The sequence below is a fragment of the Alosa alosa genome, chromosome 10 (assembly GCF_017589495.1).
Source record: "Alosa alosa isolate M-15738 ecotype Scorff River chromosome 10, AALO_Geno_1.1, whole genome shotgun sequence".
In the NCBI taxonomy this organism is placed as follows: Eukaryota; Metazoa; Chordata; class Actinopteri; order Clupeiformes; family Clupeidae; genus Alosa; species Alosa alosa.
The window spans coordinates 28,819,234-28,834,952 of NC_063198.1; the positions used below are offsets into that span (position 1 = coordinate 28,819,234).

At 40.9% G+C, this 15,719-nt stretch overlaps 1 protein-coding gene across 1 annotated transcript; it reads left to right on the forward strand.

Moving 5' to 3' along the window:
- The first annotated feature begins 1,007 nt into the window (after positions 1 to 1,007).
- Positions 1,008 to 4,563, forward strand: asip1 (agouti signaling protein 1). Its single transcript, XM_048255483.1, has 4 exons — positions 1,008 to 1,066; positions 2,096 to 2,272; positions 2,662 to 2,717; positions 3,452 to 4,563. Exons 2-4 carry the CDS (start codon positions 2,107 to 2,109, stop codon positions 3,617 to 3,619), a joined length of 390 nt encoding a protein of 129 aa, XP_048111440.1. The 5' UTR covers positions 1,008 to 1,066; positions 2,096 to 2,106; the 3' UTR covers positions 3,620 to 4,563.
- The last annotated feature ends 11,156 nt before the right edge of the window (positions 4,564 to 15,719 follow it).

Here is a 15,719-nt window from a genome sequence, read left to right on the forward strand (position 1 = left end):
CTTGGACAAAATCATGGTTTGATAACATGAGCAAGATCCCAAGTTTAACCATGAGTGGATTTGCACATTGATGGCGTGTATCCATGCTCAGGCTGCTGTTAATAATTATAATCATAATGTGTATTTTCTTGATTAATAGATGAGTTGTTTGGTCTAAATGTCAGGAAATTGTGAAATTGGTGTTTTGTAAAGCCCAAGAGCCCTCAAATGTCTACACACCAAACATATTTCATTCTGTCAGAGCAGTAGGTAAACCAGAACATATTCAAATTTAAGAAGCTGAATTTCCCTTACAAATTACTCAAACTGATCAATCGATTGCCAAAATACTAACTAATTTAGTGGTTGACAACTATTAATTAATCACGTGGGAGTTCAAAGGACTTCCTTCAAATCAACACCTTTTCCTTTCCTTCGTTGAAAATTGCTTTTTTTTAAAAAAAAAAAATATAGTCATAGTGTCATCATAGTTCTGGTCTCATCAGGAAACCTTCTTGTTTGTAGTATACATCAATATAGCATCTATGGCCATCTCGTATTGAGCAAGATAGAAGAAAAGGTGAAAAGGTGAAATGACGCCTAAAATACTATTTTGAGATGAGAGAGAAGGTAGAGAGAAGTTCGCAGGAAAGACCTTGTTTGCAGTAAATGTCAAAGCTGTATTTCAGAGTCAGATTAATTTGAAAACTTTTCAGATAAGCATTTCTTCTGTAGGGCCTTATAAAAGTCGCCATAAAAGAAGCCTTTAATCAGCTCCTATACCAGACCAGAGTTTGAGCAATCCTGTATCTGCCCCCTTGTTAAACAAACTCAGTATCTCTCCCCCAAATTTGCAGGACTCCTTTTCAGGCTGTGGGAGTCTGGAGAGAGATGAAAATCTGTTCTTCTCGAAACAACCCAACACTTCTTTTCTCTCCCCGCCCATTCTGATGGACCTGATTCTCGTCTCGAATCACTGGGTTATATTGTCTCTTTGACATTTTTGTCTCCTTTCAGTGTTGGGAGCATCTGATTATAACACTGGGGAGAAAACAGTCGAGGAACTGGCTTGTCATCTGTGCCACAGGTACCTGCAAGAAATATCTATCTTGATGCTTGCTTTTCAGTTTGTGCTAAGAAAGTTCATGTCTAGTGGTATACATGTATTATTAATTGCTGTTAGTTAAGATACAAAACCTCTAAAATACTGGATTTACATTTGCATGAAAGTTTATCCATGTGGTATATTACTGTGATTAATGGTTGTGTGTCAAATATATGTGAAATCAGTTGAATATAAATATGTCTGCTGTTTTTTCATATTATTTTCATTATATTCCCAATTTCAAAAGCTTTAATGTTACGTTTTCAATCTGAGAAAATGTTTTCAAACATTTGTTTTTTGTTCTGGCATTATGCGTTTCTTTTTATTATCTTAAACTGAATTCTTTTATTCTGATAATTTGAAACTGGAAAAATCTAAGGAAATGTATAGACTACAAAATGACACTATCTCACAATATGCACTGATTAATGTGAAAAGTTTTAATAGATTTTCTGTTATAAAACTGCTGCTGTGATTGCTCATATACAAAACAAATTTTTAAATCATATCTGTTAAGAATTTGGAAAATGTAATCATAAACAGATTATTTCCAAACTGTTACATAGATGTAAAAGAAAACTTTTTCTAAATGATAAAACCACATAAACACAAAAAAATATGGGTTTAGCAAGGTGGTGATCATAGGGAATAGTCTACTATATTTTCAAAATATAGCTTTAACATTTTCAAATAAATTGTCTCTTGTTTTCAAAATACCTATTTCGCTAAAGCACAACACATGTGGGAAGAATCTGCCTCTGTCATAATTCACATCATAAGTATATATGAAAATATTAAGATGTGTGGAACAAAACATAAGCAAAGTGTGGATTTCGAAATCCCCCGTCAAAAAATCACCAGCAACCATTTCCTGCCACCTACCTCTTTTTAAATCTGCCTTTAGTTAAGTCTTGTATTTTCAAACATGCACAATTTCAAACTGAGTCGTTTGTGACATTTATATTTCACATATATAGTAATCATTGTAATAATTCTCCATCTGCCCCACAGATTCTGTTAAAATGGACTCCAGATTTCTGCTGTGCTGCCTGGTCCTGAGCTCGACGGGTTGTGTGGTGGTGTACGCACACATGCTGCTGGAGGAACGGGTCAGAAACACCAACGAGTCTCCCATGGACGCCCTGCAGGAGCACACTCAACCCCACACTCCCCCAGTCCTCATCGTCGGTAATCCTGGCTAATGTCCATTCAAATTCCAGTCGCGGCTCCATATTTTATTATTTTCACAGATACGCTTAATTTGTCACAAAAAAAAAATAGACATACACTGCTATGTGGTTGGGTTGAGCAAAAAAGTACAGCATTGATCCAGTGTAACCCTTTCGTTTGTAGCGACTGAATCAGACGCTGTAGCTTTACCGTGCATACACAGGAAGAGGGGAGTATGCACTCGGAGACGAGTTTTTCTTATTAGTGAGCTCAGAGCGACCTATCGGGTCAACACTCATATTCTTCATATTAGGCGTGTGCCTGCTTGTAAGCGTGCCCAGTGCTGCTTTCTTAAGGCCAGTCCACACACTAAGGATGTTCTGAAAACATGTGTCTGTCTTTTTCAGAATTACCTAAAAATGCAAAGAAAAACAAAACAAAAGCAGAGAAGAGACAAAAGAAGGTAATTTACACTGTACTTACATTCTCATGTTGTTTAGCAGATTGTCAGTAATTTTACAGATGCTGTAGGCCACTAAGTACAAAGATACTAGATACTTGAATACTTGACATACATTTTATTATGTATTTTTAAGCATATAAATATATTATTATTCAACAGTTTGATTATATCAGCAGCCTGTAAAAAATCCAACCTTACATTTGTATTTGAAAAATTATCTTTCACTATTATTCTAATTAACAAAGCATCATTTGTAAGAATCCATCCAAGATGTACTATGTCCCATGAAAATAGAGGTTGTAAAGATTGTGAATGGAACATGTCATGTGATAAACTTACAGGATTTGGTTGGGTTAGGGTAGGTTTGACTTTATATGATCATATATATTATCACACTGGTACTGTTGAGTGTGTATAGATAACTCCTAAATAATGAATTTCTGCAGGCTTTTGGACAATGTCATTTAAGTATTCTGTGATTATAATAGGTGGATTTAAATGCTGTGGCATCTGAAATACATCAAAAATTGCTTGTTGTCTTGGCTATATGTCCAATGGCCATTTATTTGCACTTGACAGTTGATTATATCAGTAGTCTATACAGAATTCCATTTTACCTCCATTTTTAAAGATGAGATGTACCTTACCCTATAGCATACATCCTTGAAAGCATATGCGACTTCGGAATTTTTTTTGCTGGACAAACCTCAGACACGGTGTCTTCCTCTGAGCAGAACAAGTTCAGCCCCAAGAGCAAACGGCCCACTCCCCCGGCCAACTGTGTGTCCTTATGGGGCAGCTGCAAGACGCCCGACGCCGTCTGCTGCGAGTACTGCGCCCAGTGCCACTGTCGCATCTTCAAGACCGTCTGCTACTGTCGCATGGGTTACCCAGGCTGCTGAACCAAACTCAACAGCACAGAAACGCGTGTGCTTTTCGACAGAAACAGACTGAGTGGCTCTGCAGTATAGATACAAGTGGAATGCTTGCTTGGAATCAATTGGAGTGATGGATTACGTGGACTTCTGACGGATCGACAGTTAATGACGGATCAAGATATAAAAAGGCTTTTTTTTTATTTAAGAAAAAAGAATTGCACATGATAACAGAGACTTTATTTCCCCTGCACAAAACTAGATTTATTATATTTTTTATTTATTATCAATTTCATTGCAGTGTTTTAATCAACAAAGCACTATTCATAAGAATCCATATGCAAGACACTATGTTCCATATGGAAATAGACATTGTGAAGTATGTGAAAGGAATGTCCTGTCATGTGATAAACTTGCAGGATTTGGTTGGTTTAGAGTAGGTTTAACCATGAGTAAGCTATAACATGGCAGCCATGTTTTATGTCACATACAGTACACTAAAGCACTGAGATCGTATGGGCAATCTATTACTAAATCATTAATACAGTTAACTGTTTTTGCATGATCCTAACTAAAATAGTTTTGGCAAATGTTATTTAATTCAATTGTTTGTTAATTATAATAGATTGAACTAAATTATGTGATTATGTTATCTGAAATACATCACAAATTCCTCAATACTCTTAGCCTGAAGTGGTTGATAAATACCACAAATGAAGGTGTCATGAAATGTACAGGAGAGAAAGCTGGATATTCTGTAGATCTAACCCACACAGTCAAGATGATTGTCCTCTCGTATACATGTCACACACACGTCCACATGTTTTAGTAGACATTCCTTCCCCCAGAAATGAAATTGCAAATTATGATGCTGAGGAAAATTCCAAAAGTGGATTGGCAGCTGAAATGAGGTGTGCTGACCACCATTTGTTTGCATTTATAACTATTTGACAATTCATAATGTCCATAAATGTACATATTCCTTTAATTAGTGATACAGAGCGAAGTATATTATTATTCTGTAGAGCTTGAAGGATGTTTGAACTGTTTATAACAGTCCAAACTGTTATGAAAATGATATATACACATTCTTGATGGTTTTCCTTTATTTTGTGTGTCCTCCCCATGAGTGAGGCAAACTATTTGTTGTAAAAATGACAGAGTGTATGAAGCCCCCAGCTATGGCTTCCTGGCTCCCTCTGATATCAACGCTAGCCGCTGCTTGCTCTCTTGGCACTGTGGGGGGAAACACTTTAAAGCAGCATCCCTTAAATAATAGTATCTTCTCGAGTCGATGGACCTCCACAGATCTGAAAATGCCTGTAGCAAAATCCATTGCAATTTTGTTGTTGTGCGTGAATTTGGCAAGAGTGTAGGAGGCCATGATTTCCGCATAGGAACAGAATAGTAAGGAAAGCCCACAGACGTGTCTGTGTACTGACTGCTTCTTTTGTTAATCAGTTAGCAAGTTTTCTACCAATGTATTTATGAACATGCCAAAGGTAAATTTCAGTAAATTGAGCTATTTAAAGCGCAGTTGAGTTATTGATTATATACAATAATATATTGGTTATAGTTGCCTTGGCACAGTTGCCAAGGTTCTCAGTGGAGACAGTTTTTTTATATTTTGGACCGTTTTTTTTTTGTTTTTTTTGACGGGCAAATGGCAAAGCCGCTTAATGTGCAAAGTGTCTTATGCATGAACTAAAGCTATTGTGTGGCATTTGGACGCATTGATCAACACAATTTTGCTGTGTAATTAAATTAGTTACACTTTTATATTTTACACTTTGCCCCCAATTTAAAATAGGGCCCAATAGGATATTTCTGTGATTTCACTGGTCACTTTCAATGCCCAGCCATTTCATAGGGTAATGACTATAGAGTTGTTAATGATCTAATGGAGTTGTCATTTCACCTGCATAAACTGTGAAGAAAACACAACATGAGTGGAAATGTACGCTCTGAGGTACCGCAAGAGCACATTAATACAAGCAATGACACAAATGTGTTATGATGATTTTCCTACAAGAGCATGGCTCTTGATCCAAGGCAGTGGATCATTCAGCACAGTTTTCAATTTTAGATATGCATGGGAAGATAGAAGTGAGGTCTTAGGTTGAACTAACGGACCCTCGGTTAATGTTTAGATTGAAAACTGTCTCATTCCTTCCAGAAAACCTGCTCGGAACCGGAGGTCTGGTAATGAGGAGGCACTAAGCATGGGTCAAGCTTCGTTCAACATGGCCAATAAACCTGGCCGTGGCGCGTACAGAATTCACAGAAACACAGTGACACATTAAAGACCAGATGTTACAGCTGGTTTCTATTCAAAGTTCAGAGAGAAAAAACCAACAATCCAAACGTAAATTGAGTAGTTATAGTGTGTCAGGAGAGGGTTTCTGGCTCACACTTTAATGTTCCACTGTGTCTAATTGTCCACAGGCAACACTGATTGATCCCATCTCATAGACCTGTGACACAAGTAGGAAAAAGCCATAGAATAGAAGTACTCACTGAGAAGTTAAAACATCAAAAACCTGTGCTCAAAGTCCAATTCCTTCATCTGAACCTTTCAATTAATGGCAATTAATTACTGTGTCATTTTCATTAAAGGTGAATACCTTTTTTTATTACACAACATGCTCTTATTAATCCTACAGGCTAATCCTGGCAGCAAGTGTTAAACGCTATGTGTATTTACCTCTATTAACAATTGAACATTAATAAAATAATGAATGGAAGATAGTAATATCATCCACATACCTCTACATTTTTAAAACACTCCTTATGTATAGACTACTAAACTAACAACATTGCCCTAGTTATTTTGATACCTTTGCTTTTTTTGTTTACTTTTTTATTTATTATTTAACATAAAATGCACTGCTTGAGTAAATCGATGATATAATGTTTCATTTCATTTCTTGGATCAATTAGAAAGAATTACTTTCTGGTTTTGGACAATTATACCCACATTGACTGCATAGGCCAAGGGCTTATTGACCAATCCTGTGTTTATAAACATGCACAGACTGTGCACACTGACTGAGCCTTTAGGAAAAATAACACAGTCAACAGTCTTAATCTAGATTAAGACCTTGTTGAGTATGGACTAAATATTCAGTCTCATGGCAGAATGTCACCATGAAGTTGGGTGGGGGGCACTCTTTGTCCAAAGGGAGGGTGTGGGGCCTGTAGGTGCAGAGCCAAACTATTGGACACCTATGCAGCTCAATCAAACACGAAGCAGTTGTCACCATGGTTACTGATTAATGCCTGCCTTCCTCACATAGCTTCATAGCTTGAACAACTGTTTTGTGTGTAGTGTACTGTTTTATGTGCAGTAATGTGTCTATTTGTTTAAATGTATATTTGATTATCTTCTAGCTGTCTCTGTGAGTGTACAACATGCACAAAACGTCAAACATTCCATATTTTATATATTGGCTGACCAGATTACCAGATGCATGCATATGAGTCAGTCCATGTTAAATCTATCAGGGGTTCCCACCTCAAATATCTATTTGAATTCAATTAAATTAAACAGCTTTACTACATATTTGATTTCATATTTCTGGGGGTTTTTTTTGCAAAACTTGACTATACGAATACATTTCTGTGGTTTCTGCAGTTTTTACTAAATAATATTTTAGCCACTTTTTTTGCAGGCAATGTATTCATATTGGCCTATTTTTATATTATTTATACACCAAATCATGTTTTGTTTTTTTGGTATGCTTTGATTTTAGCTATATATTTAGAAAATACAGGTTAGCAACTATGGTTTTGGGAAATGCGCCCCTGACCTGTTGAGTGACTTTGGCACCACTATGGAATCATCTGTACACATTAGTGCTTCCATCTACTGGCCTTTATTAGAAAATGCATGTCAGAAATCCTTAAAAAAGAAGAGAGGGAGAGATGGGTTGGTAGAACTTAAGAATATCCTAATAATGTAAACAACTCCCAATAATGTGGCCTAATGAAAATCTCTTCTTCTACTTCCCAATACTATAATAAATGTTTGTTTCAGAACCCAATAATGTAATAATTTCCCAATACTGTAATAACTGGTCAAGGTTCTGGTAGCATCCCATCAACAGTTGGGGGCCAAGCTATGTAGACATCCATTGTGTGTCTATCTTTTCTTACGAGGGCCACGTACAGAAGTTGTGTAGGCACCCATAGTATCTCACATTTAGTTATTGGGGGCCAGATGGGGAAGTTGATACCTTTTCTTTTCCACCTTTTCTTCTTCTTATGCATCTTCTATCTTCTGCCATTAAATTCTATAGAACCCCATTGCAAATAGTACTAATATTTGGCACCATCCTCACCACTTAATGTCTACATTTGGATTTCACTCAATTTAGTGTTGGATATGCCAGACAAGTGCAAGCAGCAATTACGAGGCAGCCCAGCAGGGCATAGTTGCCATGGAAATGTCAGGCCAATAAGCACCAAGATGCTGAAAAGGCTGAAGATTAGCCCATCATTACCTGTTTGGCAGTTTGGCCCAAGTGGGGCTGGCAGCAATTATGAACTGTTATATTTTATTCAAACACGTTCTGAAATATAATTTCACTTACTGCTACTGATTTTTAAAATCAATAATGCATCTATAGATAGATAGAGGACTGGTGTGATGATCTGTAGTCAATACTGTGATAACTGGTCAAAATCTGTGGTGTGAAAAACTTAAAATCTGATATTAAATCGTCCATTTCAAGGTGCACACACTTGATGGAAGAAATCCTGGTATGTCTAGGTGTGCTAAATTTTAGAACATTTTTATCAAGTTGTTTTATAGGCTGTTATAGACTCCAGTGGCAGAAGAGGAAAGAAGATGCATATAAGCATATTAAGTAGGCCTAAGACTAATATATGAAAAGGAAGACACACAATGGATTCCTACTCAGCTTGGCTGTTTGGCCGCCAATAAGAAAAAGTAGTCACAAATATAGCTGCAAGCAGCAATGAGGGGGCCAAGCAGTTGAGCAGTAGTGGAGCAGTAGTAGTCATGGCAACACAATGTTGCTACATTATACACACACCCAATTAACCTCCCACAAACTCCACCACACACATATACACAGATAAACCTTCTCCCCCACATACCCCAATAGCCCCCCACACATACGCATACCTCAAACATCACCATGATTGTGCATCCTCAGGTTGTAGTCACGAGTCCACACACTACGTTTGGTATCGATATGAGAAAGTGTTGATAATTATAGCGCCCCTAGTGGTCAAAGGTCACTAAATATATTGAGCGTCTTCTGGATGTGGTCCCGAGTCCATGAACCAAGTTTGGTTTTGATATGTGAAAGCATTGGCGAGATATGCACTCATTTACTGTGATTATAGTGCCCCCATAGTGGTCAAAAGTCACCAGATATATTGAGCCTCTTCTTTATTGGATCCTGACCCCATGTACCAACTTTGGTTTCTATATGTCAAAGTATTGCTGAATTATGAGGCCACTTCCTGTTTGGCGGCTTTGCCAATTGGTCGTGACGGGCGTCTGGTTTTGAATATGGCTCCAAAATGCAATGCGTATGTGAGGCATGGTCTGAGGATCATCTGTATCAAGTTTCGTGAAAATCGGGCAAACATTATAGTTATAATTACAAATTACAGCGCCATCTATAGGTCAAAAGTCATCAAATTTATTGAGCCTCCTCCTTATTGGGTCCTGACCAAATGTACCAACTTTGGTTTTGATACGTGAACGCCTTGCTGAGATATAACTTCACTTCCTGTTTGGCGGCTTGATTGGTTGTGACTTGATTGACGGGCGACGGGTTTTGAATATGGCTCTAAAAAGCAATGTGTTTATGAGGCATTGTCTGACGATGATCTGCGTCAAGATTCGTGAAAATCGAACAAACTTTGTGACCTTTGAAAACTTTTAGGTGTTTTTGATTAAATCCAATATGGCAGCCGGATCAATTACGTTGACATCAAATATTCACATCTGTCGGCCTTAGTACCTCCCACAGTATTAACAGACACCACTATTAATTTTAATTCTAAACACATCACCCGTTACAGGCCAAAATGTAATTTTGTTTATTATAGCGTCACCTATAGGTCAAAAGTCATCAAATTTATTGAGCCTCCTCCTTATTGGGTCCTGACCCCATGTACTTAGTTTGGTTTTGATCTGTGAAAGCTTTGCTGAGATTTCACTTCACTTCCTGTTTGACTTGATTGGTCGTGACAGGCGACAGGTTTTGAATATGGCTCCAAAACGCAATGTGTTTGTGAGTCATGATCTGACAATCATCTGCGTCAAGTTTCGTGAAAATTGGTAAAATTTTGTGACCTGTGAAAACTTTTAAGTGTTTTTGATGAAATCCAGGGTTGGGTCAGTAACGTAATCAGTTGGATTACCAAAAACATGTAACGTAATCTGATTACTTTAGGATTACTTCAATAAATATGCCCATTAGCTAAAGACCCCACCACCCCACTTTTGATCCCGTGAGGGACATTTGGTCTCTGCATTTATCCCAATCCGTGAATTAGTGAAGTCGAACCAGCAAGCCCAAAGGCCGAAGCCCTAACCAGTAGGCCATGGCTGCCCCAAAAGGCAGCATTTGAACATTAAACCACACAATGATCCAAAACATACAGCCAAACAAGGCAAGAAATGGTTAACAGAGAACAATATCAACATTTTAGAGCGGACCTCAATCCGTCAAAAAAGTGAGCACAAGGCCAAAGTGATGGCAAATAATCTTTCCTGCCTCAAACCCCAGATTGCTGCTAAAAAGGTGCAGTCTACAATCATTGTGGAGACATGAAGAGGCTTGGTGGGTATTATATGAACCATTTTGAGAGCTGTGGTGGTAAATAAAGATGTTTCCAGTGATTGTTTACAAAGGGTATGAATAATTTTGAACACGCAATTTTTCATAAAAATGTTAAAAAGATAAAAACCCAAAAACAATTTATTCCATGTTTTTACCACATTGTCTTGCAACCTTTTGTCATGTGCAAGTATCATTTTAAGTAAGAACAAACATATTGGTCAAGAAAAAAATCAATACTTGCCAGGGGTATGAATCATTTTGTTTTTAACTATATCTTAAAAAAGTCTAAAAAGTGAACATCCGAATTAACTGCTTGTCAAATTAAAAGATAGCTAGGCTGTCATAAAAAAGTTGCATTGTTTGCATGATAAAATGTAATCAGGTAATCCCCAACAATGTAACTGTAATCTGATTACACATTTTTTTCATTGTAATCTGGTCTGATTATAGTTACTTAATTGGGGGCGCTAGAGCACTTGACATGAAACTTAGTATCATATCATATCATATTATAATCATATTACTGTACCGAATCAATGTGCCAAATTTCCCAACTTTTTACTGTTGGGAAATTCGCTGCTTCGAAGCTTCGCTGCTTGGCCCCCAATTAGGTGCCTGTACAGCATCACAGCTTGTCCCCTAATAAGAAGAGGTAGAAACACAACTGGTTCCCTAAACAGTTTCATTCCTGGCCCCAAATAATACAAATATTGAAACACAGCACATTGTTCAGATGCTACACACACCCCTCCAGACCACTGTACCGCTACAGGAGCTCAAGAAGGCATCTGAGCAGGACCCTGTCCTTTCTCAGCTCCGTGCCTACATCCAGAACGGGTGGCCTCGCGAGGTGCCAGAAGAGCTGGCGGCATTTTCCAGGGTGAAGCAAGAGCTGTCCTGCTGGAACGACACCTGTGTGGCGCGTGGCCTTTGCACAGTGGTTCCCAGCGTTCTGCGCGCACGTGTCTTGACCATGGCTCACGAGGGCCACCTATCGTGAAGCTGAAGCAGCGCTGCAGGGACCTGGTATTGTGGCCAGGGATAGACAGGGATATTGAGGCCCTGGTGAAAGACTGTCCTGCCTGCCTCTTGAGTGGTAAGACCGGTCACCAGGCTCCTCCACCTCTACAACCTCTTGCTTGGCCTTCTCAGCCCTGGGACCACCTACAGCTGGACATATGCGGTGAGATACAGGGGGTTCCCCACCATCAACGCTTTCTTGTGGTTGTATATGACCTTCACACGAAATGGCCTGAGCTCATCACCACTGGCTCGGTGACCTCTCAGGTGATAATCAACTTCCTGGACTCTCTTTTCTCCCGCTGGGGCATCCCAAACAACATGACTACTGACAATGGCCCTCAACTTGTCTCTACAGAGTTCACGTCTTACCTCAAAAGCAAAGGCATCCGTCATGTCCGTACAGCTTACCATCACCCCCAAGCCAATGGTGGTGTTGAACGGTTCCACCAGTCACTGAAGAACAGCCTCAGAGCGCACATGGTCCAGGGATGGACCTTTCCACTGGCCATACGGCACACGCTTCTTCATTACAGAGCCACTCAACACTCAACAACAGGTGTCTCCCCAGCGTCTCTCATGCTTGGCCCTGAGCTCCGTCTTCCCCTCGACCGCCTCAGCCCCGTCATACCTCAAGGGCCACCCCCTGGGGTCAAGGCCTCTGTTGCCCGTCGGCAGAGGCGGATGAAGGAAAGAAATGACCTGTCAGCACGCGTTAAGGTTCCCGACATCAGCGTCTCAGATTGGGTCAGGGTCCGCAGGCCCCACAGAGGCAACAAACTGGCCTCATCTTGGTCCTCCCCTCTCCAAGTCACCCGCCAGTTGGGTGCAGCCACATTCTCACTGAATGATGGCACTCGGTGGCACTTAAGCCGCCTCCGCAGGGTGCCCCCTCCGCCACATACAACGGTGGTGACACCCCAAATCCTGCCTCCAGCTTGGCAGGACGTCCCGACGCCTCAGATAGCTCCCCCACAGGTCCCCGACACGCCTCTTGATCTGCCTTCCGGGACTGGTCCCTATTCATCACACATTGCCCAACCTCAGCCTCATGGCTCTCCGCGACCTGTTCGCACTCGTTCTCGCCCTGGGCACTTACAGGACTTTCAATCCAAATTTCATGTCTGAAAATCTGATTAACATTTCCCCCCCTCCTCAAATGTTATGTCTGCACACAAGCGTGTGTAAAACATTATGTTAGCGTTCAATTATGCATTGAATTGTGATACAAGGATACAAGGATACAAGGAAGTTTATTGTCACATGCATATAGTTACTGGAAGTAAGAAATGCAGTGAAATTATGTCTGGTGTCAGCCTATTTGTGCATTAATGGGAGGGGGTAAAAAAGTGCAGTAGAAGAGGGGTTTAGTAGATTAAGTGGCAAGGGCTGCATAAAAAAAAGGTGGGGAGGATTGGGATGGGTGGGGGCACCAACAAGGAGCACCCAAGAGCAACAGGGGCAAGGAAAACTCCCTTACCAAGGAAGAAACCTTGGGCAGATCCACGGCTCAAGGGGCTAACCCAACTGCCAGGGTCTTGTGTGTGTGTTGGGGATGACAGGGGGAGATGGGATAGTGTGCTGTGTATGTGGGGGAGGGCAGTGTGCAATATGTGTGTTGAGAGCTTCCTCATGAGACAATGTGCTGTGTATTGGGGCAGTGTGCTGTAAGTATGTTGGGGATGTGTGTTGGAGAAGCTTCCTGATGAAATAATGTGCTGTGTATGTAGGGGGGCAGGGACTTACTATTGCAAGCAGAGTACTGTATGTAATGTATGAGTGATGACAGTGAAGATGTGTGTGTGTGGGCGGAGGGGAGGAGCAGTGACTGTGTGTGTGTGTGTGTGTAGTGGGTAGGTGGGGGCAGTGTGCTGTAAGTATGTAGAGGATGTGTGTTGGAGAAGATCCCTGAAGACAATGTGCTGTGTATGTGGGGGGCAGTGTGCAGCAAGTATGTAGAGGAGGCTTACTGTAGCAAGCAGTGTGCTGTATGTATGTGAAGTGATGACAGTGATGATGTAAAGTGTGTGTGTTTGGGGGTCAAAGGGACCTATTGCAAGCAGAGTAATTGTATGTAATGTATGTGGCAGAGTTAAAAAGAGCAGTGACTGTGTGTGTGTGTGTGTAGTGTGTGTGTGTGGGTAGGTGGGGGCAGTGCTGTAAGTATGTAGAGGATGTGTGTTGGGAGAAGATCCCGAAGACAATGTGCTGTGTATGTGGGGGGCAGTGTGCAGCAAGTATGTAGATGAGGCTTCCACCTGTAGCAAGCAGTGATGTAAGTGTGTGTGTTGGGGGGTCAGGGACCCACCAGACAAAGCAGATAACTGTATGTAATGTATGTGAGTGATGACAGTGAAGATGTGTGTGTGGGCGGGAGTGGAGCAGTGACTGTGTGTGTGTGTGTGTAGTGTGTGTGTGTGGGTAGGTGGGGGCAGTGTGCTGTAAGTATGTAGAGGATGTGTGTTGGAGAAGATCCTGAAGACAATGTGCTGTGTATGTGGGGGCAGTGTGCAGCAAGTATGTAGAGGAGTGCTGTATGTATGTGAAGTGATGACAGTGATGATGTAAGTGTGTGTGTTGGGGATGGGGGGGGGGTGGGGGTGGGGGCAGAAAGGCTAGGCAATCAAGGACATGGGTAGATGGAGGAGAAATCAAAAATAATAAATAAAAAAGTGTGCAAAAGTTGGAGAAAGTCAGATATGTGTGTGTGTGTGTGTGTGTGTGTGTGTGTGTGTGTGTGTGTGTGTTTTGACGTGTGATGAAATAAGAAAATAAATAAAAGGTCTGTAGCATAGGGAGAGGGATGTAAAAGTGCTAAAAGTCTTGTAGGTGTGTGTGGGTGTGTGTGTGTGTGTGTGTGTGGGGGTCATGAGTGCTGAGGAGTGAATGAGTGCAAAGTCAGTATAGTGTGAGTTCAGAGTTGGGAAATGTTTGAGAGTGCTGAGGAGGAATGTGTGCAAAGTCAGTATAGTGTGAGTTCAGAGTTCGGATGGCCTGGGGATAAAACTTCTCCTGAGTCTCTCAGTTCTGGCTTTGTGACTACATAGGCGTCTTCTTGATTTCAGCGGTAGGAATAATCCATTGTTAGGATGAGAAGAGTCCTTCAGAATCTTTTGGGCTCTTAGGAGTACTCTTCTGGAATAGATATCTTGTAGAGCAAGGAGTTGAGTTCTTATAGTGCGTTCAGCTGAGCACTACTCTCTGCAGAGTACTACAATCTCTAACTGTGGAGTTCCCATACCAGGTGATGATGCTACCAGTTAGAACACTCTCAACCGCTGAAGTGTAGAAGGCCTTCATGATGGATGTAGAAACTTTGAATTTCCTTAGCTGACGAAGGAAGTAGAGTCGTTGTCTGGACTTCTTCAGAACATATTGAGTGTTAACAGTCCATGTTAAGTCTTCAGTAATGTGGACACCAAGGTATTTAAAACTTGTGACTCTCTCTACAGGTTGCCCGCTGATCATTAGTGGGGTGTAACTGTAGTTCTGCTGCTGCCTTCTGTAATCCACTACCATTTCCTTGGTTTTATTGATATTCAGTGTCAAGCTGTTAGATTGACACCACTGTGCCACCTCATCAACCTGATCCAAGTAGAACTGTTCATTGTTGTTACTAATCAGGCCCAAGATCACTGTGTCATCTGCAAACTTGATGATGGAGGTATGACTACTGTTGGCTTTGCAGTCATGTGTGTAGATGTTGTACAGCAGTGGACTCAAAACACAGCCTTGGGGAGCACCAGTGCTGATGGTTAATGAGTCAGATGTCAGACCCCCACTCTAACCACTTGTGAACGGTTGGTGAGGAAGTCAAATATCCAGTGACACAGGGTGGTGTTCAGTCCTAAGGCCTTCATCTTTGTGACCAAGGTGAGAGGTACTATCGTGTTGAATGCTGAACTAAAGTCAATGAACAGCATCCTCACATAATTCCCATTCCCCTCCTCCAGGTGAGTTAAGGTGGTGTGCATGAGGTTTGAGATGGCATCCTCTGTAGACCTGTTGGCTCTGTAAGCAAATTGGAGGGGGTCGAAGGAGGCAGGGAGGGATGAGCAGATAATGTTTTTCACAAGCTTCTCAAAACACTTCATCACTGTAGACGTCAGGGCTACTGATGCAGTGAGTTGCTCGATTGTGCTGAGAGCATTGTGTTATGCCTGACTGATGAATGTTTGATACTTGGGACTGTCAGTGGGAAGTTCAGATTTGATAAGTAAACGATACATGAGTTAACGATATCATCGGTGTCTGTGTGATCAATTACCAAACAATTGGGTTCT

What these genes read in the sequence shown, in the direction of transcription:
- asip1 (XM_048255483.1), top strand. Translation starts at nt 2,107, where the DNA reads ATGGACTCCAGATTTCTGCTGTGCTGCCTGGTCCTGAGCTCGACGGGT. An exon ending in TCCCCCAGTCCTCATCGTCG is followed by an intron (nt 2,273 to 2,661) that starts GTAATCCTGGCT and finishes TGTCTTTTTCAG; the next exon opens with AATTACCTAAAAATGCAAAG. An exon ending in CAGAGAAGAGACAAAAGAAG is followed by an intron (nt 2,718 to 3,451) that starts GTAATTTACACT and finishes TCCTCTGAGCAG; the next exon opens with AACAAGTTCAGCCCCAAGAG.